Source organism: Oryzias latipes, chromosome 20 (assembly GCF_002234675.1).
Source record: "Oryzias latipes chromosome 20, ASM223467v1".
Lineage (NCBI taxonomy): Eukaryota > Metazoa > Chordata > Actinopteri > Beloniformes > Adrianichthyidae > Oryzias > Oryzias latipes.
Genome location: NC_019878.2, coordinates 18,425,945 through 18,446,923, shown reverse-complemented (window position 1 = coordinate 18,446,923; position 20,979 = coordinate 18,425,945). Strand labels below are relative to the sequence as shown.

General features: G+C 42.1%; 2 protein-coding genes across 3 annotated transcripts; both read left to right on the top strand.

Moving 5' to 3' along the window:
- Positions 1-493: 493 nt before the first annotated feature.
- Positions 494-7,676, top strand: LOC101157097 (glycogenin-1). 2 transcript variants are annotated; one of them, XM_004081286.4, is made up of 8 exons: positions 494-834; positions 1,858-1,993; positions 2,070-2,244; positions 2,322-2,484; positions 5,471-5,597; positions 6,292-6,508; positions 6,672-6,710; positions 6,931-7,676. In XM_004081286.4, exons 1-8 carry the CDS (start codon positions 828-830, stop codon positions 7,072-7,074), a joined length of 1,008 nt encoding a protein of 335 aa, XP_004081334.1. In that variant the 5' UTR covers positions 494-827; the 3' UTR covers positions 7,075-7,676. The 2 variants fall into 2 exon arrangements, with proteins under 2 accessions (XP_004081334.1, XP_011487271.1); XM_011488969.3 differs by lacking the exon at positions 6,672-6,710.
- An 8,392-nt stretch (positions 7,677-16,068) lies between these two features.
- On the top strand, positions 16,069-20,494 carry LOC101169570 (D-beta-hydroxybutyrate dehydrogenase, mitochondrial). Its single transcript, XM_004081090.4, has 5 exons — positions 16,069-16,493; positions 16,662-16,772; positions 17,071-17,212; positions 17,754-17,906; positions 19,066-20,494. Exons 1-5 carry the CDS (start codon positions 16,281-16,283, stop codon positions 19,530-19,532), a joined length of 1,086 nt encoding a protein of 361 aa, XP_004081138.1. The 5' UTR covers positions 16,069-16,280; the 3' UTR covers positions 19,533-20,494.
- The last annotated feature ends 485 nt before the right edge of the window (positions 20,495-20,979 follow it).

The following is a 20,979-nucleotide window of genomic DNA, read 5'->3' as shown; positions in this document are numbered from 1 at the left end:
AAAAGTTCAGCCCACTGTTTTGTTTTCCACAAAAAAGTATTACAAACCGAGCATTATTAGAACCACCCTGTATGGTCACATCTTTGCAAGTTCAAAGAGTTTGCACACATTGGACTGTAATGATGGCTTGATCTTTTTTTTTTTTTTTTTTTTTTTTTTTTGCTGCTTTCACATGTGTGTTGTATGCTACTTGGTCGTTTTTAGCGTTATAGTAAAATTGACCTACTGTGTCTCAATCCAAATGTTTTTTTTAATCGTTATAATTGATTTGTTTTGTTTTGAAATCATTTTATGATGCAATAGTTTGATTTAATTAACAACTTGCCTCAGACAGACTGATATGGCTATATCGTATGAATATAAATCAGTAAATTGATTAAGTCGATTAAACGTTACACCCCTACTAACAAATAAAATGGGGTTTGTTGACTTTTTGAAAAATCCTTCTTGCAGTTTCATTTATTGTCCACCAGATTACGCCAAAGTTCAAACAAAATCTTTCCAAAGAGAAGAAACTAAATTGTGTGCTACCGTTTTTCTAGTTACGTGTAAGACAGTTTGTTATATTGAACTTTAAATAAGTCAATTATAAATTAAGTTAAATTCTAATTTGTGTGTGAATGTGTGATTACTGGCCTCTCTGACCTGGCGGGGGTGTTGAGTTTCACGCGGGGAGCAGGTGGGCGTGTGCAGGGACAGTTACGTGACGCAGCGTCCACTGTCTGTATGGTATAAATACACCTAAGCGTGCTCAGTCGGCCCCTCTCTCCTCTCAGCTGCCGCCTTTAAATCAAAGCTGCGCGGTAGCTAGATCTCCACCGGCAGTCATGGCAGGTAAGGAACTTCTGGAAACCTGTTAGCTGAAATGTTTGGAGTGCCGCGCGACTTTTTGTAAACTAGCATAAAGTGCCGCTTCTCTTGTTTGGTGCTTAGCTTGCTGAATTGACTCAAAATCTTGTTTTGTTGAATGTTGTAGCTTGTATGACATTAGTCATTAGTCAAAAACTGGTTAACAAGTCATTTAAGCTAATAAACGTCGGTGACTGACATTTTCGTGAAAGTGCTCAAACTTGTTTTTTTCCCCCTCCAATTTTTATGAAGCTTAGCTTTGGAACTTTTGAGTTCATTTGTTTAAATTTAACACATATGGGTTTAAATAGGTTGTTTTCCCCTAACTTTTTGTAGTTTGAACTACATTTTTGCTACTCTACTGCCTCCACCAATTAAAGTAGGGGGCGTGAGGTGAGGCGCCTGTGTGGAGCCGGCAACAGCTTTTTCTGGCCTGCCTTGGTACTGAAAGCCATTGTTGGCTGAATATATACAGCTCCAAGGCAGTTCTCTCATTTTTCCCCTCCTCCTCCTTCACCAAGGCTTTTAAAATGCAGCTCTTTGGGGGAGATTCATGGTGAAATTCACACGAGCTGACTTCATCCGTTCTTTCTCACAGACAGTCGGTCATTGTTGAATTGAAGGCCTGCCTTGGCAGGTATCTGACAGTTTTCCTGCCTGCAGCCTGAACTGATGAAATGTGAACCACATGGCAAATAAATGTCATCTCTGAAGCGTTAAAAACTTTTTTACAGAATATTCCAACAAAACCTGCTTGTGTAGTTTTGACATGTTGTGCCAAAACGTAACGATTCCTACTTTGTTTTTTGCAAGGATTTGTAATTTCCACTGTCCGAGCATGAATGCTGTTAATTTAACTTGGGGTTTTCTGTCTTAAAGTTTACCATCTATGCAAATAAAGATAACCAATTAGCTTCAGTACTTGAAAATGGATTAACTTGAGTGATTTCTTCTTGCACCACATTTGCTGAACCCTCCTTTAACCACTGATTCTTGTTGTCTTTGCAGATCAGGCCTTTGTGACTTTGGCTACCAACGACAGCTATGCTCGGGGCGCCATGGTTTTGGGCAAGTCCCTTCGTAACACCAACACTTCCAAAAAGTTGGTTGCATTAATTGGCCCGCATGTGTCGGAACCGTGCCGGTGAGCTTTAAGTTTTGTCTCCCATCTCGTGTCAGATCTGTTGCGCTGGGTTGGCTGACGTGGTTTTAATCTTCAGGTCAGTGTTGAGGATGATCTACGATGAAGTGAAGGTGGTGGATCTGATGGACAGCGGTGACACGGCTCACCTAGCAATGATGAAGAGGCCTGATCTGGGAGTGACCTTCACCAAACTCAACTGCTGGACGCTCACGCATTACTCCAAATGTGTGTTCATGGATGCAGACACTCTGGTGAGACTGGCCGGTTGTTGCTTTCACCCCCCAGAAGGAATTTTTTTGTGTGTGATCGGTGTTTACCTGTATCCTAGGTGCTTTCCAACATAGACGAGCTGTTTGACAGGGAGGAACTGTCGGCTGCTCCTGACCCTGGCTGGCCTGACTGCTTTAACTCGGGTGTGTTTGTGTTTCGTCCTTCTGTGGAGACCTACGGAAAACTCCTTCAGTTTTGCACAGAACACGGCAGTTTTGATGGTAAGTTTGACATTTTAAAAACCCTTTACTAACAACACTTGGAAGATGATTGAAATCAGTATCATTTTAAGAAAGTAAGTGGTGCACATAAACTTGGAGAAAATTTTTTTTTTCCTCTACCACTATGTGCTGAATTAAAAAAAAACAAATGTCCCAAAATAAAATGTAAAGCACATGGATGGTAGCTTCCATCTCCATGACAGCAGATGATGCTCCTTGCCTCGATCATTTAACCAAAGATTTGAATTTCGATTTGACTCCATTGTGGCGATTGAACTAAACTTCTTGGTGTTGCTCCACACAAGGCTCCTCTGTCCAGCACGCCGCTCTCAGGGGGGGCCTGCTGGGCGCTGGGGAGGCTGTTGCGTATGAAGGGGCCGTTCTGCTCACAGCTCTGGTTGACGTTCAGAAAGGTTGCTCTGTGAGATGTTCTCAAAATGAGTTGTGGTTGTTGTTCTGGCTCCCGCTGGCTAAAAAAGGATCTGTGCTCCGCACTAGCGTGCTGAATGTTCACCACATGTGGTTTCTTAAAAAAAAAAAACTCTAATCCTGGAGCTCAAACTTTTCACCAAGATAAATAACATTCATTGCCTGTCATATTAAATTCCCAACTATCTAATCAGAATTGATTTGACTGTTGGTGGGTTTTAGCTACAAATGTAATGGTGTAGATTTGGACACTTGATCTCCTTAAATGCCTAAACACGAGAACTGATTTTTAGTTTCATTGATTTGAGCTTTTGGAGTTTTTTATATTTGTCCTTTGAGTAAACAGAACATGAGTCTTTGGATTTTGTGCATTATGAATAAAATTGCTTTCATCCATTGAAAAATAATTTGATATGCTTATAAGGGTGAGTGTGGAATGACAGGCTGCCTTTTCTGATTGTTGTATGGCTGCACAACGTTTAGAGAAACCCCAAACAAGATGCAGTTTCTATTGGGAGCCATTGGTAATGAATGAACAATGGCTTTTTTTCCATTGTGGTTCTGTGAAAGAAAATTCCATCAGAGGGTGGTTTATTTGAAAATTAATTAGTGGAACTTATTTAGGCCAGCGCTTCTGAGCACCGCCACGTCCTGGCTTCCACCAGCAAAATATTTCCACAACTACTTACAAAAAATGTTCCCGACTCAATTAAAAGCAATTTATTGATGTCTGATTAGTTTCTTCTTCTGGCATTTTGGTGTGATGCCGCTGCTTCTGCACTCGAAGGCCTGTTGATGGGTAAAGCTGTTTTATTTATAGCTATGGAGGGTCTTTTCATGTGCAGTCGGGCATGAGTAGACGTCCCTTTGACCTTTAGCATTTCACTTCCACTCCTGCAGTCTGTGCATGATTATATTGAAAAATAGCCGAGGAAGAAAATGAGAGGTTGAAGCCCGGAGGCCGTCTGTGCATCTGTGGCTCCGCTGCTCCTCGGCCAAGACGAAGCGGCGGGGTTAGCCGCACATTCTTGCAGAGCTCCGCTCATCCCCACAAAATGAAGAACCTCGGCTTCAGAGAAAGTTTGGAAATCCTCTTGAAGGTGTGGGATCAGGAAACTGCCTGTTATTAGTGCCGTGGATTTGAAATTCTGGAAGCTGCCAGAATCAGAAATGGTCACTTTAGTAACGTACTCCTGTGAATGTAACTGAATATGCTGGAGTATATTTGAGTTTTTCTGTTTGTAAAAATTCCAGATCCGTATCATCACTTGCAGATGTGAGGACGTATGCAGCAGTTGCAGATCAGTGGAATTTATTTTCAATGTTTTTGTAGTTAAATGGACCAGAACCTTGGAATTGTTTGCAGCAAACTCCCAATATTCCGTCGACTTTTCCTAAATCCAGTCTGCATGTGCTGGTTCTTATGTCCTGCAGGTAATCTCAGTCTGCATTCATAAACTCTGGCAAATGTAGCTTCTCCTTTCTGTACAAAGCTGGAAACTTCTGACACCAGTAACTGCGGGTAAAAATGGAGAATTGGAGGTTTTTATCAAGAGTTTCAAACAGTGCTGTTTGGGTCAATATTGAAGCTTAAAGGTTGGAGTTTATTTCTCTTCTACACACAGGAGTCAAAGGTTTTTTTTGTATTGTCCACCCCATCCCCCAGCTCCTCTGTTGGCCAGATCTTTATGGTTGGCCTGCAGAGCTGGTGATGCCGTTCATGCGGTTATTATCGACCCACAGCCAGCATTTCACCACTCGAAGCAGAACTTTCTCCAGGCCTGGCAGCGGTGTGTCGTTTTTGGAAGTTGGCGTGCAGATGAACTGACTGAACTGGGCGCGGTGGAATACCTGCATTAGTTTCATCAACATGCAGACTACGTCTGTTCACAACCTTTAACTGCTTGTCTACTGGAATGAAAGCTGATTAATCATGAAGGAGGTTGGCCCTCTTTCATTCAGAACGGGGAAACTATGCATTTCCAAATGACATCCTCCTCATCTGCTTTATTTTATTTATTTTTATCACACAATCGAAGGAAAACTCTAATAGACTTGTTTGACATGGATCCTCATCGCATGTTTACCCTGAGGGGGTTTTCTTCAATCAGTGGTGAAAGTCCAGTTTGTCTAAAAGTGGAATAGAGTTGGTGTGGGAAAATTCCTGCGCCTGCTTATGTGACTGTCTGTCTGCCCGGCAGACGTTCAGTCAGATGGAAGTCTTGACAGAGCAGCTGGAGAAAACGCCTTTTCAAATTGAATAAACTTGCCTCAATGAACACATGAGCGCTTTCTCCAAACTCATTCTCAGACTTTGAATTAAAGTGCTTAGGTGTCTAGTCAGTTATCAGATGTATTTTTGGAGACTTGAAGTCTACATGAAGTGGCTGAGTTTGAAGTTGGGTGTGAAAGCATCTCTGGTCAGCTTTCTCCATCAGCCTGAGCAGACCAGCCCCTCCACACACCTTTCCTTCAGAGGTTCTGTAGGGGCTACCTAAACTAAAATGCACAAATGAATTGGTCAGTTTAGACATGACGGACTTGTTTTCTGTTCCAGGAGGGGACCAAGGTGTCTTGAATGGCTTCTTCTGCGACTGGGCAACAGCTGACATATCAAAACATCTCCCCTTCATTTACAACCTGAGCAGCGTAGCCATCTACACTTACCTTCCAGCATTCAAACAGTAAGTCTCTGAGCAGCTTTTACCCTCACGGGGTAAGGGTGGTTATAGATTTCGGGGGCGGGGGGTCATTTGTCTGGTCCTGGTGTTTTCCTGTATTCCCATAAGTCAATTGTTACGACACAGGAGTTTGCCATTGGTCCAATCATGTGCACCGGAATCGGGGCCAAGATGTAAGCAGAAGCCTGATCACATGAGCCCTGATCACATCGTGACACGACTTCAAGTTACGAGGGAGATGAGCAGTAAAATTCCAGCAGCTCAACTCGAGCCCCCCCCACCACCACCAGGCACTAGGCATGAGCTGGATATCCATGCTGCGCTCCCAACAGCTGATGGCACTCCTAAAATAGAGATTTAAAGACCCCCCAGCTCTGGTCATTGTGTCTTAAGCCCTCGCTCTCATCCTCATTGGGGGGGGTGTCAACACTTCACTGCATGGAAACCATCGTCGAGCTCTTTCGTTTAGCATTCCTGTGCAATCCAAATCGGGATAATGGAAGGAAGGGACATATCTTTCCATGTTGGTTCTTGTCAGCAGTAGCACTGAGTGTTCTGGCGTCAAAACAAACCCCCCCCCCCCCCCCCCCAGCTCTAAACCCCAACAGGCCTCAGACGCCATTTTTCCCAGAGACTGCTTTGCCAACTCTGGTACAAGCTCAGAAAAATGAGCATCAGCCTCCCGTTTGTCTTTCAGGTATGGTGGAAATGCCAAGGTGGTCCACTTTCTTGGGCAGACCAAGCCATGGAGTTACACATTTGACCCCAAGGCCAAACAGGTTTCGGGCAGTGGGCAGGAGGCCGCCGCTCATCCCACCTTCCTCCTGGACTGGTGGACTCTGTATGCCAGCTCTGTGGTGCCGCTGCTGCAGGAGCAGTATGGAGACCAGCCCTTCTTCTCCGGATGTCTTGATGTGAGTTTTCTTACACTATTCCCAGCTCGTCTTTAATGAAAGTCCCATGAGATGAAAACGGTCCATCAGATCTGCAGCTTTAATAAAACAGGATGTTTAGCGGATCCAGTGAGGAACGCCTGGTTGGAGTAATTCTTGTGCTTTTCTCTTATCTGCTCTAAAGTCCCAGCCCAGTGGCATGGTCAGTAGTCAGAATGTACAGGTATGGAGAAGATTTGGTTTGTTAATAACATTGTCTTGGTTCCTGATTCCCTACTCACTACTTTGAAATCAACATTTTTGTGTGTTGTGTTCATTTTTTTTAACCTGGAAAGATCACATGGTGGGTTTGGTGCTCCTCACACGGGACTTGGAATTGTGTGGCGTTGAATTTTCCGCGTGGATTTCTCGTTCTTGATCGTTTTTTCTTTTGCCCTCCTCAGGGTGAGAGCAGCTTTCCCCCGGCGCTCCCTCCCCAGCTTTCCTCAGAGGAGCGGAAGGAGCAATGGGAGCAAGGCCAGGCTGACTACATGGGAATGGACTCCTTTGACAATATCAAGAGAAAGCTCGACACGTTCCTGAAATGAGGTGGAGGTGGGAGTGACATGGAAATTCAAAAGCACCTGCAGTCAAATGTCATGGTCAACAGAGAAAACACTAAAGCTGACCTTTATCTTTCTGACCCCCCTCAACACAAGACCATGTAGTTCTACACATGTTTGGGGGGGGGGGGGGGGGGGCTTACATTAACTACTTTAAACTGTTACATAGTTTACCCCGCTACACTGAAGAAAATGAAGGTTTACACCGTAAATGCACTTTTCCTCTTCTGGATACTTAAATCTCTCTGCAGCTTGTTTTTCCAAGTCTGTGCTTTATCTTCTTTTTTTGTGTATAAAAATAAACATTGCAACAAAGGTTGAAGTCTGCTTGATAAATGTGTTCTGTATACCTCTGTGCTTTTCTTACTTCTGAATTGACAGGTCGTGTGTGACAAATGCGTTTACAGCACTCCTAAAGATGTGTAGTCATTTTTACTGAATGTGGTGCCTTAAAAACTCTGTACTGCTGTCATCTTAGAAGTCCTCAAGCGGCTGATTTTTCTAGAACAATTGAACGCTGCACGTTTTTATGACCAGGTTGTTGACTGTACCAGAATCTTAAAATAAATTGAATTGGGGAAAAAAAATTGTTTTGGTCATGTGTGAGATGGATGGATCCTTCCTGAGGTGGGGAGTTGTTACAATAGTTTAAATGCAATCAAAAGTGGAAACTAAGTGGTTTGAAGGTTTCATTAACTCTGCAAGCTAAAAATGTCTTAAGTAAATCAGAATAGTCATGCACGGCCTTGTAGCTTTGGCTGACTTGCAGAGCTGTTGCTCTTTCTACAGCCTTGTCGGCGTCATGGAGGCTGAAAATGGGAACCGTTGGCAAAGCAGACAAATCCTTCAGGCTACAGAGACGTCTGCTGGATTTACCTTTTATTCAGACTAAAGGTCCAAATGAGCAAAAGTAAAACTAGGAGCTTCAAATGAGTTTTACTCGTAGGTCTGTACAAGATGTGCTTTTCCTTGGAACTTTTTTTTTTTTAAAGGAATAAGCCTGCATTTGGGCTTTTTTGCAAAGGTAAACTTTGGAGTAGGCCTGCACAATATACCGCAAATTTATCGTTGCAATATCCAGCTCTGCAATAGGGATATCGCAAAAGACTGCAAATATCGCAATAAATCGTAAACCCAAAATATGTTAAAACAATCTTATGGCAGCTTGAAGCATTTAACGAATCAAATAAATCCCTTTATGCTTAGACCAGATGGACGCCTTCCCATTGTTTACCAATCAGATGGAGGCCTACGTTAGATGTTTGTCACCTGTCGAAGAGGGTCATTTGGAGTATAATTTTAAACTGTTGCAATGAAATGGGAATGATGTTTTTGACATTTTTCTATTTTTTTATATACCGCAAATTATATCGCAATATTAATCTCTAATATCGCATATCGCAAGTTTTCCTCATATCGTGCAGCCCTACTTTGGAGGTTTTTCCCCTCGAATGATGTAAATACCCTTTTCAATTAGGTTAACTAAAATGCAAAGCATGACTTGAATAATTTTAAACTGAAGGGGAAAAAACAGGATTACTTTGTTTTGTAAATAAACTAATAAAATAAACCTTAAGCATCTGCCCTGTATACATGGCCGGCCCTCCCTATACGCGAAATACGCAGCCGCGTAGGGCCCCGCCACCACCAGGGCCCCGAAGTGGCGAAAAAAAATAAAGAGCCAAATCTGGCAACCCATTTCATAGCGCGTCCGTACCAACGTGCGCTCTGAATGTTGTGCAAAAGAAAGTTGGCTGCACTTTAATGATCGCCCCCTTCAACACACCTGAACCAATCTGGCAACCCAAATGATGACATTACGCCAGTCTTAGCAACGATTGGTCAACATCATTTCATCTGAGCCTGGCACAGTGTACATTTACGCATTTTCTTTCAATAAAGTCTGGAAAAAGAAAAAGAAAACGAGCGCATTTTGTCACGTTGATCAACGCGACAACAAGAGAACTTTATGCCAAAGAGACTTTATCCATCAGGAGCTGAAAAAAGATGAAGAATTGAAACATCAGTCACAAGGTAAGTTTGGAGGATGTTGGGGCCGTATTCATCTCCTGCCTTTCTGTGCAGCTGCGCGATTTAAGTAAAATACTAATCAATCCGAGGTGAAGATTGCACAAAACTATCCCGTTGTCGTAATTTCCAATGGAAAACTTGAAAATAATTCTGATACCCAAGTTTCCAAGATGAGGTCAGACATGACTTTCCAAAACGGCAGAGAGCAGAGAAAAGCAAATAATGACGACAGTGGCTGATAAATAAATGTTTTAACTCACGTTATCGTATTGTTTCATTGTTCTAACACATATTTAGTGCGATCTGCATTTTCCGGTTTATGTCTATATAAAAACTGCTGTTTATCTGTTAGACAGTCAGGTAGTCTAACTGACTTTTACAACAATGAGTGTGTCTTAAAATCTTGCATTAGCATGAAACATGGAGAATCAAAACTGCCAAATACAAACAGGAAATGGATTTTCTCATTTATAAATGACGAACAAAATAAATTTACTAATTTTAAAATTATGAACATACGAAATAATAATAAAGAAGTGTATAAATGTGTATATTTCCATTTCTACTCAAATTAGTGTTCACATTTATTATTTATAACTGGGTACATTTATTTCTTATTTGTATTTTGCAGTTTTGGTTTTACATAATGAGGATGTTTTGCACAGTTTCTTCTGCTCTGAAAAAGTATTGGAGGTGGTGCAGCGTCCACATCCCAAGATGTTCCTGACATCACTGAAGATGTCATCTTAAGTAACTTTAATAGAATGTAAAGTATTTTAAAAAACAGTGTCTGCATAACCCCTTTTTTCATAAACAGCAGCTGTAGAGAATGAAGTCCCAAATTGTTCATATTTAGATAAACAAATATGACCTCATGCAAATATACAATCAAACAATCAATCTCTCATAAATATATAAAAAGATCATGAAATTGAGAAAAACCTGCACACAGATTTTAAATGAGCCAGTAAACTATTATTGGTATTCTTATTTTATTAGCTTTATCGTTGATTATTGTATAATAATAATGCTTGTTTTTTAGCTGCAGAAGAAACTCCTGTCACCACATCTTCTGTTGAAAGGGAAAACGCTGATGCTGCTGCTGGTAAGTTTGGTCCAGCTGAACGGCCAACCACACTCTCTGATCCAGTACGAATGGATTTGGTGCAAAGAGGTCCTTTTCAGACGGATAAAGACTCTGACTTTCTCAAATCCCCATCATTGAGCTGTTGTGTTTTTTATTTTGGATTGTTTTATCGTTATTTGATTTTCTATTTAGTTGCTGTTTTTAATAAGTTGGAGTTTTGTGAATGTCATTTGTTGAGTGCCAAATGTTACATTAAAAACATATATCTATATACATTTTTCATTCATATTTTTTTCTTTTCACTTTTTAATTTTTTTGGCACCACTAAATGTGCATCCAACATGCAAGCAATAAACTGTATTCAATTCTTCAGCAGCAACAATAATACATTCACTAAGTGTAGTAATAGAGAGATCTCATTTATATTACAATAACAGTTGCATTTTGTTGGTGCTGCTGATCAGTTAGAGGGCCCACAAATTAAATTTGCCTCTGCTGTCAATCAGACAGACCTCCGCATCACCACGACGCTCCGGCACCCCTTTTACACTTTGTGCCGTCAGCCAGACCACACCAAACAGTGTGGTCCAGCCTGGAAGTTCTCATCAAAACGTCTGAACTTCCTGTGATCAGTGATGATGTGTGAAGTTGCTCCAGAGTCGACCATCTAATGTCTGCTCCCTCGGTCACTCGGAAAGCAAACTCCTTCTCCTGGTTTATCGTCTCGCTGCAGGCTTTGTGTGCGTCGTCTCGTCCTCTGCAGGTGCTGTCTGCGTCTGCAGGTGCTGTCCCGGTGCGTGCTGCTTTTGCACAAGCTGCACCACAGTTTGCGCTGGCAGGTTCTGGCCAGGTGTCCCTACAGGCCGCATCTGAAGCATACAAAGTCCTTTGTCGCCTTCTCTGCTCCTCGCTCACCTGGGCTGGCAGGTCTCCCTCTGGTGCACGTGGGCATTCATCACGTTGTCACCTGCGGCGGTCGCGCACATCTTTTCAGTGTCCTCACAGCTCCGTAGCTTTGTTTTAAACTTTGCAAATGACTTGGTCTCATCCTGTTGTGTCACATGGATTGCAAATGGTTGGAATGACTCAGGTAGCCCCTTCAGGATCATGGCAACCAGCCGACCATCGCTCAGGGTTTCATCAGCGTTTCTCAAGGCCGTGATCGCTGTCTCAGCGCAGATTATATATTCTGTTACGCTTTCATTGGCCGGCTTTTTCAGTGAAGTCAGTTCAGTATAAAGACTGATGTTACGAGGCTTTCCTTTATATTGGTAGGTGTCTCTCAGGATCTGTAGCGCCTTGCGGCCGTCATCTGCTGCCTCACGCATCACCAGCGACAGTCTCTTGTCATCCAGAAACTGGATCAGTTCAGCACATGCCTCCACATTTTTAGCTGGATCCTCATCGTCATCATCAGGGTCAGGCGCATTCAGAATGGCGTCTTTCAATCCTTGTAGTCGAAGGTGACCCAAGAACTTGGTTTCCCATAGGTCATAGTTCTTCTCATCTCCGTCGAACAGAAGCCGGGACCAGCGGCTTGCATCAGCTGTTCGTCTGCTCATGGTGTCAACTTCCTCACAAAAGTGGAAAACACACTTTATAGTGTCAGGCGTCTCCTGAGCCCATAACCTGTTAGCAGGTTGGTAACGGTGCGGTGCTGCTGTAACTGGGTGGAGTTTTCTGCTCTGCGTTGTGTTCCAGTGAATAAAAGACCACGCTTGGATGCTGAGTCAATCTCTTTTAATCTTGGTTAACAAAAAACAAAAATTCACAATGCTGTCCAGAGTTTCTTCTGTGTTTTTCCCCCTCGGCCAGAGCTCGCAGCAGTCTCAGTGCGCATTCTCATTAGCACCTTCCCCCCACAGCATGTAGAGTAACACAAAAAGAACATGATAAAATGAGAAAACTGCACCGTACCTGGTTAACAGAAAAAAAATGTAATTAAATAGAGAGCGCCATACTTTAGTGAGACGGAGTCGGAGATTTTAATGACGGCGTATGAAGATTATACTCCCATCAAAAAAGTAATATGGCTGCATCATCAGCAAAAGAAAGAGTTCCTGCTTGGAGAAAAAGAACAAAGTAAACACACGAGTTTCTATCACACGCTTCACCAAAGCCTCCATCCACTTTCAGGATGTGAACCAACACTCTTTTAAGGAAAAAAAAAAAAAAAAAACACTTCCGGTGAAGCAGCAGCAACTGGTGATGTGAGGTCGTCAACTGTCAATCAAACTTCAGCTTCAAGGTTCCACTGATGGAGATGAAAGGAGACAGTAGAGCAAGAAGGTGCTGGTTCAAATCCCAGAAAGCACCAGATGGAGGAAAAACGGTGATCGACAAAGTGCTGACTGATGTACAGAACAGTGCGATGGAACTGACTTGATCTCCAAAGCAGAGAAGCGCTGGTTCAATTCCCCGTCTCTGTTTTGTTGTTTTCGCTTTTTGCCGCTCCTTGACAGTCATCAGCTCAAAAGAACAAAGCAACACAGTCCTGCCGTAGACAGATTAGCACAGTGGGAGTGTTTCTGTCCTTGAAGCGGGAGAGTGCAGGTTCAAGTCCCAGTCAGGGACATCGAGGTGTTCAGTCGCCTCACAATTCAAGCTGTGGCTAGGAGGAGTCAGGACGCCAGGAAAAGGGGGCTTCATCTTTGCCCCCCCTCCCTGAGGAAGGAGGACCAGGAGAAGAGGATCCCAGAAGAAGATGTGCATTTAGATAGATCCATGCAGAATGCAGCTTGGATGTGTGCAGGGTCTGTGTACCATAGATGCAATACAGGTAGAGCAACACCTGGAAGTGGTGGGCAGGTGAGGGATGGTGGTGTAAGTAAAAATTTTAGACTATTAATTTAATTAGCTTTATATATTTCTACAAATTATTAATAATGCTGCAAGCACCAACAAAGATTTATTAAGTATAGTACCATAATGTAGTGTTTGTACTGTGAAGGTACTATCATGATCTAGTTGCTGCTTCTAGGTATTAGAATAATAGTACAGTCTAGTTGGTTTAGCCCTCCTGTTGGTTCTAGTCTTCTAGGTACCTGTCTCACTACCAGTTAGCTGTAGCTCTAATATCAACCTTCATCACCTATATATTATAGCACAGAAGTCGTTGATCTCCTCCCAGACTAAAGATGAAGCCACCCCCTTCTCAGCATCCCTGACTCTTCCTCACCCCAAGCATGAGTTGTGATGCAACTAGCCAGGACTTGAACCTGAACTCTACTGCTTTAAGGACAGAGACACTCCCACTGTGCTAATCCGTCTACAGCAGAACTGTGTTGCTTTGTTCCTTTGAGCTGAACAAGCTCCACATGTTTCAAAAATCAACAATCAGGTTTAAAGACACAGACTATGACATCTACTTCCTAAGGACCCTTATTCTAACTAGGAATTGAACCAGCACGTTCTCACTGGAAGCACAGAGACACTGCCACCACACTACTCTATCTGCATCAGAGCAGGGATTCTGGTCCATGAAGGATCTTCACGCAGAGTCAGCGTTTATAGCGACGGTTTGTTAACGAGTCGGGAATTGAACCAGTCACTCCCGCTGCACTATTTAAAGCACCACACAGGTCCCAAAAAAATGTTCTTTTTCAATTTTTAAACTAATTTGGATTTATTACTACATGACAGTTGTTTACTTACTGGTACATCCTTTTATCCGTTTGTAACGTCACACTTAAAATAAAACAAAGTCAAAGCGATTTCATCATTACACAGAACATTCTTCTAATGCTTTATTTCTGCTTTAGCTATAAAAAATGCCCCTATAAACTTACTTTGTAAAAATTTCAAAACATTTAAGGCATGACAAAATGTCGAAAGCTTTTATCAATTTAGTGTCTATCCATCTTCAGAACCAACTCCTTTTCAGGGCCACATAGTTGCTGGAGCCTATCTCAGCTGCTTTTGTGCAAAGGCAGGATACGCCACGAAAAAAAACTCCCTTTTATGTTTTTGCTTTCATGTTGATGCTAAATGTGGGTAATTTTGGAGCCAAAGAATGCACATTTATTTTTTGGTGCATATTTATAGGCATTAAGGGATGAATGCATTGTTTTTGTCTATTATTCAGGATATGTACTTATTTATTTACCTTCTCTCATGGTATATTTGGGATGCACGAGCAGCATTCCAAGGAAACGGATATCCAATCTTGGAAACGTTCTGAGGGTATGCACGGATTTCAGGCAGCAACACCAGCTTTACATGTCAAAATGTAAATTGTTTTCGCTATTCTACTCACAAATGTCATAATGAAACACTTTGCAGTTTTTGGAGGTTAACTGTATATATTTCATACTGAAAGCAGTTTAAAAAACATTTTAGTATCCAGTTGTTCTCAAATAAAACACTTGAATTTTACTTCCGTTCAAAGTTTTTTTTTTTTACTTGCTGGTATTTGCATTAAATGACATTCCAAACAACTTTTTTTTCCAATTTTTTTTAGATGTATGTACATAATATGCAAAGTTTGCTGAACTATAAGTAAAAATAAAAACAGAAGAATTTATAAGGATATGAAAATTACAGGCAAAAACATTTGTAGTAAAAGAGAAACAATTTTTAGTTTCCTCACAAACCAACAAGGGTTTTGTTTAATTCACACAAAGAATAGAGGATGAACCCCTGAGGACCAGACTGTGTGGACAACCTAGCAGCCCCTCCCTCAAGCTCTTAAATTTTAGTTCAAGTTGGAGACTTATGTCATAAATAACCGGAAGACAAAAACGATTTTTAGAATGTTCTCTAAAAATTGTGTTAAGAGAAAATGGCCGTCCCTGGTACACATGATGCGCTGTCCCCTAATGGGTTAGTGCGGGGGTCGACAACCTGCCGTTCAGGAGCCGCATGCGGCTCTTTAGCGCTGCCCTAGTGGCTCCCTGGAGCATTTTCAAAAATGTTTGAAAATGTAAAAAGATGGGGGAGAGAAATATATATATTTTTTTTAATATTGTTTATGTAGGAGGAAAAACAAGACACAAACATTCTTAATGTTTTCCACTGCTGTAAGAATGTGTAGAATAAATATTAAATTTCAACATTCACAGCCTGCGACACACGTTTCTACCAGCAGGGCAGCGTTCTAAGCAGGAAAAAAGCATGGAAACGAACCACCGTCAGTTCCGTGCATTGCTTTGTAACAATTCACCCTCCACTCAGCAGGGGAACGTCACAACGCCGTTCTACGGCTGGGGCATTAAATATCAAGACAATCTGCTCTCTAATATTACCAAGAAAAAAACTCATTACAGTTTGTTGGTGCTGCTGATCAGTTAGACGGCCCACAAATTAAATTTCGCTTAGGGCCCCCGGAAGACCAGGGCCGGCCCTGCCTGTATAGCAGAAACGAATCAAAGCAAAGAACCTTAGCTGTGATTTTTGTTTTAACGTATTCAACCGTTACAGATAGTTGTGGTTTCGTCAGAAATGGATCAGTTTCCAGCATCTCTTTAAAGTAAACTAATTACCAATAATCCATATGGTCATGTGTTTTTGTCTACTTAGATATTTTGTAATATGAATATATTCTATCTAGACTGTAATCATCTTCAGTTTTTAGAGCCTTTTCACAGGGTTCAGTTTAAGATTTTATTTTTAAATTGTAAAATAGTGCTTCTTTAAGGATCCTTTCAGGTGGATGGGTCAGATAAAGTTGTTTTAAAACTTCATCTAAAACATTAGACTCAGGATTATTATTTTTTTAGCCCAGGAAGAGTAAAGATTAATGTAAACAAGCGTTTGATCATTAATATTTTGGCTCAGGGGAAAGCTTTCCTCTGGTGAAACTCGAAATTACGAGTTGAAATAAACGCATCACTTCGGGTGATCATCATCTTCCGGGTCATACAGTTCCGTAAGAAACCGAGTGGACCGTTATTTTGTGTCAAAGCCACACAGAGCTAACATTTTTACATTTTTACACAAACGTTTTCCAACAAACTGCGTCCCCGAAGCGAACGGAAAAAAACGCGTTTGTGTTTTGAAGCTGGGGTTAGGGGGCGTGTCCTATCGTCCCCCCGTCAGATCTCTACGCCTGGAAAACAAGCACCAGTCCGCCAAAATGGCTCCACAGTCCATGGTTCGAGTGGGGCTTCTGGTGTCGTTCTCCGTTTTCCTGACGGTGACGTTGGGATTCGGACTACCGGCCCTGCTGAACGCAGTCATGAGGCTGCTGGGACTCCCGGAGACGAGCGTGACCGAATGCATCGTGGTGGTGTACGCGCTCTTCGTCCTGTACGTGGCGATGCCCCGGATCCCGAGAGGATCCGTTGAGGTAACCCCGTTGATTCCAATCAGATCGATTGTTTTCCACTAGAATGAAACGAAGCAGTGACTTTGAGGGGAATTTTCCATAGTTGACTTGAAGACTTTCGTTGATCAATTTGCATATATATAATGTAGCTCTTGCTATTTGAACACGGTCGGACATGTTTGTTTCTAGGTGAAGGGCAAAGGTGTCCTGATCACAGGCTGTGACAGTGGATTTGGTCACGCGCTCGCTAAGCATCTGCACAGGCTGGGCTTCACAGTGTTTGCCGGATGCCTCCTAAAGGTCAGTTTGACCCCCCCCCCCTCCGCCCCCCTCCAGTGAACCAGAATGAGCTGATCCATCAAAAGCACACATTCCTCCAACAGGAAATGCCTGAGAAACCTGGTTACAGTTTGACTACACTGAGAATAAACAGTCTGCAGGATCTGATCTGCATCGAAGCTTATTGAGTCCCAAACATTTTACAAGTGAAACATTCTAAACAAGATATTTTCTGAGTCGGTTGCATTTGCAAATCAGATTCAGTTTCAAGGCAAATATTAAAAAACAAAACATTAGCTACACAAACTGGCCTTAACAGGATAAAGGTGGAGAAGGTGCAAAGGCGCTGGAGGAGTTCCATTCTGATCGCATGAAGGTGCTCCAGCTGGACGTCTGCAGTGACGGCGAGGTGAAGGCGGCGGTGGAGTTTATCAGAAACAACCTGGAGGACTCTCAGAGAGGTATGGCATTCTGGGACGGCGGAAAGACCAGGACATATGTAGAAAATTAAGCATAAAATGGAATATTTCTGCTTTCAAATCGTTGTGAATCAGGAGCAGATGAAAAAAATGCAGCTGGAAAAAGCTTGTATCTGTGAATTAGGATTGCTCCTAATTCACAGGAATTCTGATGCGTCCACGTGCAGACAAATAGATCCATGAACGTCTTTGTTTTCCCCGTCTGAGCTGGAATCTGGATGGAAACTGTAAGGCTGGATAGCTCCGATATCGCTCGCCTTTTTTTTTTATCGCACCGGTAATATTATGTTAGGGGTGTGAGGCCCCGGGAAAGAGAGTGTAAACAGATGGATGATGGGAAATGGGGGCAGGCTTACTCTGGACAAATAATTCAATCCACAGAGGCGGATTTTTATTTTTATTTTGGATAAAAACTGCATAATCATGATAAAAAAATACAGTTAAAAATTATCAGGGTGGATCTTTAAACACAGTCAAAGGAAGGTGGGCTCAGGCGCCTCTCTGTGCTCTTCTTTCCACGCAGGTCTGTGGGCCGTGGTGAACAACGCCGGCGTGTCCACGTTTGGAGAGGTGGAGTTCACCTCTGTGGACACCTACAAACAGGTGTCTGAGGTCAACCTGTGGGGAACCATCCGGGTCACTAAAGCGGTCCTGCCTCTGATCCGCAGGGCCAAAGGTAAACTGGAGGATGGCGTCTTCCTCGTCAGCATGACGGCTGCAAAAATTAGACGTCCAAAGTTCAGAAATTCAGACACAAGACAGAAATCTTTGGACTTGGCAAAGAATTTAAAAAGTTATGCAAGTCAACTATTGAGATTTGGTGCACAGAGTCAGTCTGCCATGCAGACTTTGAAGGTCAGCTTGTAAAGAAAGCCACTAGCATCTGTTTCCAGATACACTTTCTTTGTTGCTCTTTGTGTTTGAGCTGAACACCCACACACTGATCCCAGCTCCTCCACAAAGCCGTGTTGCAATTTCAGAGATGGCCCGCTGTGCAATCACTAGAAAATAATGATTCCAATTTGCAGCATGTATTCCAGATACAATCACAGGATTTCCTGTATGGTTGTAATGCTACCTGCTAAAGATTAGCAGCTAAAATTCTCCAAAAACAATGACTAACCTGCACAGACTATTGACAGAAACACAACACGACTTGGAGCTCTGATGGTTATGAAAATGTCCACTATTTAGTGTTTTTTAAACAAGTTTATTGTGTTTAAAGTTGGTTCTGATAGTCCCTAATGAAGCTGCATTCACTGACAAGAGGAAAAGTGGGTTTTACACATTCCTTCCGTAAAAACTAAGAGAAAATAAAGCAAATGCTTTTTGTAATATAAAGGTTGAGCTAAAATACTCATTTGTTTTGAAATCTCCCCGTTCAGACACTTTATTTCCCTTCATTCAAAGAATAAACTAAAAGGTTTCTATAGCTTATGAAGATTTTAAAAGGCAACAGAAAAGCACTAAAGTGAAATGAATAAACCATACAATGCTACACATTAAATATGAGTAATCTTAAATTATGACACAACTTATTAAACAACCGATGCCTATTAAAAAAGGAAAAAGAAAAACAAGTTTTCTTTTATTTATTTTATATTATTTATTAATCTTTTTTAATCTGTAGGTAATCAGCACCCACTTTTATTTTATTCAATTAAGAAATGAAAAGCACGATTAGCAATTGTTTATTACCTAATCTATAAGAAAAAGCGCAATTGTTAAACATTAAAGTGGATTTAATCAGCTTCATTGTTTAGATGGAGCCCTTTTTTCGGCTGTTTCTGTCACACAGTTTTCACCTGCAGAGATCCCGCTCCGTCTCCCTGCAGGTCGTGTTGTCAACATCGCCAGCATGTACGGCAGGATGGGCAACATGATGCGCTCTCCATACTGCGTATCCAAATACGGCGTTGAGGCCTTCTCGGACTGCCTCCGCTACGAGATGAAGTCCTGGGGGGTCAAAGTGTCCGTCGTCGAGCCGGGGAACTTCATCGTGGCCACTGGCATCCTGACCCGGGACGTGGTGGCCACGACGGCGAACAAGCTGTGGAGCGAGGCGCCCCCGGATGTGAAGGAGGATTACGGGAAAGCCCACTTCGAGCACCTCATGGCGTTGATGCGTTCCTACTGCAACAGCGGGCAGAAGGACGACGCCCCCGTCATGGATGACATCACAGACGCCATCGTGTCAAAGCGGCCCTACACGCGCTACAGCCCCATGGAGCCCCACTGGTGGATCCGAATGCAGATAATGACCCACCTGCCTGGTGCCATATCTGACTTGCTGTACTTCTGAGAGGACGCTGATCCAAATCAAGCGTTTCCCCCCCTTCCGATCCGGTTCTACAGCATCAGGCGGATCCGGCTTGATGTGTAATAGGACTGAAATCACTTAAAAGATGGCACTTTGCTTTTTATCTATGCAGATCTATTCTGAGAAGTAGTCACTACTGTTAGCAGCTCTACGACGTGCTCATAAATTCAACACTTCTTGCTGTGATACTATCTTTGAAAAAGAATAAGTATTTGTGTGCTCATCCTTTTATACTTTTTATTTTTCTTGCCTCATGGGATCATTTGGAGAGCCGCTGGCCTCGGGACCAAAGCTGAAAGGCTCCTGCTGTTCTGTAGTGAATCGCCCCGGAACAAACGGAGGTCAGCTACTGAAGAAAGAAGAAGAAAGAAAAAAAAAGCCCTGGTGAGATCTGGCCAGAGTCACCCAAACGTTACATAAGAACACAAGAACAGTTTGTATCGCTGGCTCCATCAGATCTGGCTTGCTACTGTAATATATTGGGGAGACATTTCTTCCCCTTAAAACCCGCCTTTGACAGCACAATGCGTTTGTAGTATTTTTGAAAATGGATCGATGACCAGAATCATTTTTCAAAATAAATATAAGAGTAAAATAAATATTTAAATAAATTACATTTGTGTCGAATTAATTCTTTTGTTTTGGCAGAACCTAAAATGCCAATACTGACAATGGCCAGTAGAGGGCAGTCGTGCATTGAAAGTTTTCAGCTGTAAAAGTTCATTTTCTGCAACAAACACGTTTTTTTTTAAACTTAGGTAACTAACGAATAAGACAGGTTTAATTTTATGATCTTTATTACATCTGTTGAACATTAAAACTCTAAATTATTACACCTGAAAACAATCTTCCCTCCGTAAAAACAGTATTAAGAGCAAGACACATTTTTCACAGCACTGCCTTTGTCGCTCCACAGCCTGAATCTGATCACTCTCACAGAAGACAAAAAAAAAAAAAAAACAGCTTTTTGAGACATAGAACACTAAAGCAGCACAAAAGCACCAAACTTAAACATGAGTCGCGTGGTTCAAATATTATCAAGACATGGATGTGAAAATTCAAGGTTTTCTCAGGCTTTCAGCAGTCAGGAAACTGCGCTGTAGTTTTTCCAAAGGGGTGGAGGCGTATTTTCATAAACTATCTTAATAATATTTGTCACAAATGACTTCTTTTGAAATGGTTCTGTACAGGTGTGAGGGTCTGCTCATGCCGCCTCCCGTGTTGAAAACAAAAAACATCCCAGTCACCATTTTGCACATCAGCAAAATCTTTCAGAATTATGAATTCTAATATATATATATATATTTAAGTGGCTTACCTGCAAAAAAGTAGAGTCTTACGCTAGTCTCACATACAGAAACGAAGCGTTTCTTCAACACAGCGTGACGTAGTTAAGTTGAGGTGCTCGTACATTAGATTCAGGCCACGA

Bases quoted from the DNA above. Each gene is read 5' to 3' on its own strand.
- LOC101157097 (XM_004081286.4), top strand. The intron at 1,994-2,069 runs GTGAGCTTTAAG...TTTAATCTTCAG, and splicing joins CATGTGTCGGAACCGTGCCG to GTCAGTGTTGAGGATGATCT. The intron at 6,509-6,671 runs GTGAGTTTTCTT...TCTGCTCTAAAG, and splicing joins TCTTCTCCGGATGTCTTGAT to TCCCAGCCCAGTGGCATGGT.
- LOC101169570 (XM_004081090.4), top strand. From the start codon at position 16,281: ATGGCTCCACAGTCCATGGTTCGAGTGGGGCTTCTGGTGTCGTTCTCC. The intron at 16,494-16,661 runs GTAACCCCGTTG...GTTTGTTTCTAG, and splicing joins TCCCGAGAGGATCCGTTGAG to GTGAAGGGCAAAGGTGTCCT. The intron at 17,213-17,753 runs GTATGGCATTCT...CTTTCCACGCAG, and splicing joins CCTGGAGGACTCTCAGAGAG to GTCTGTGGGCCGTGGTGAAC.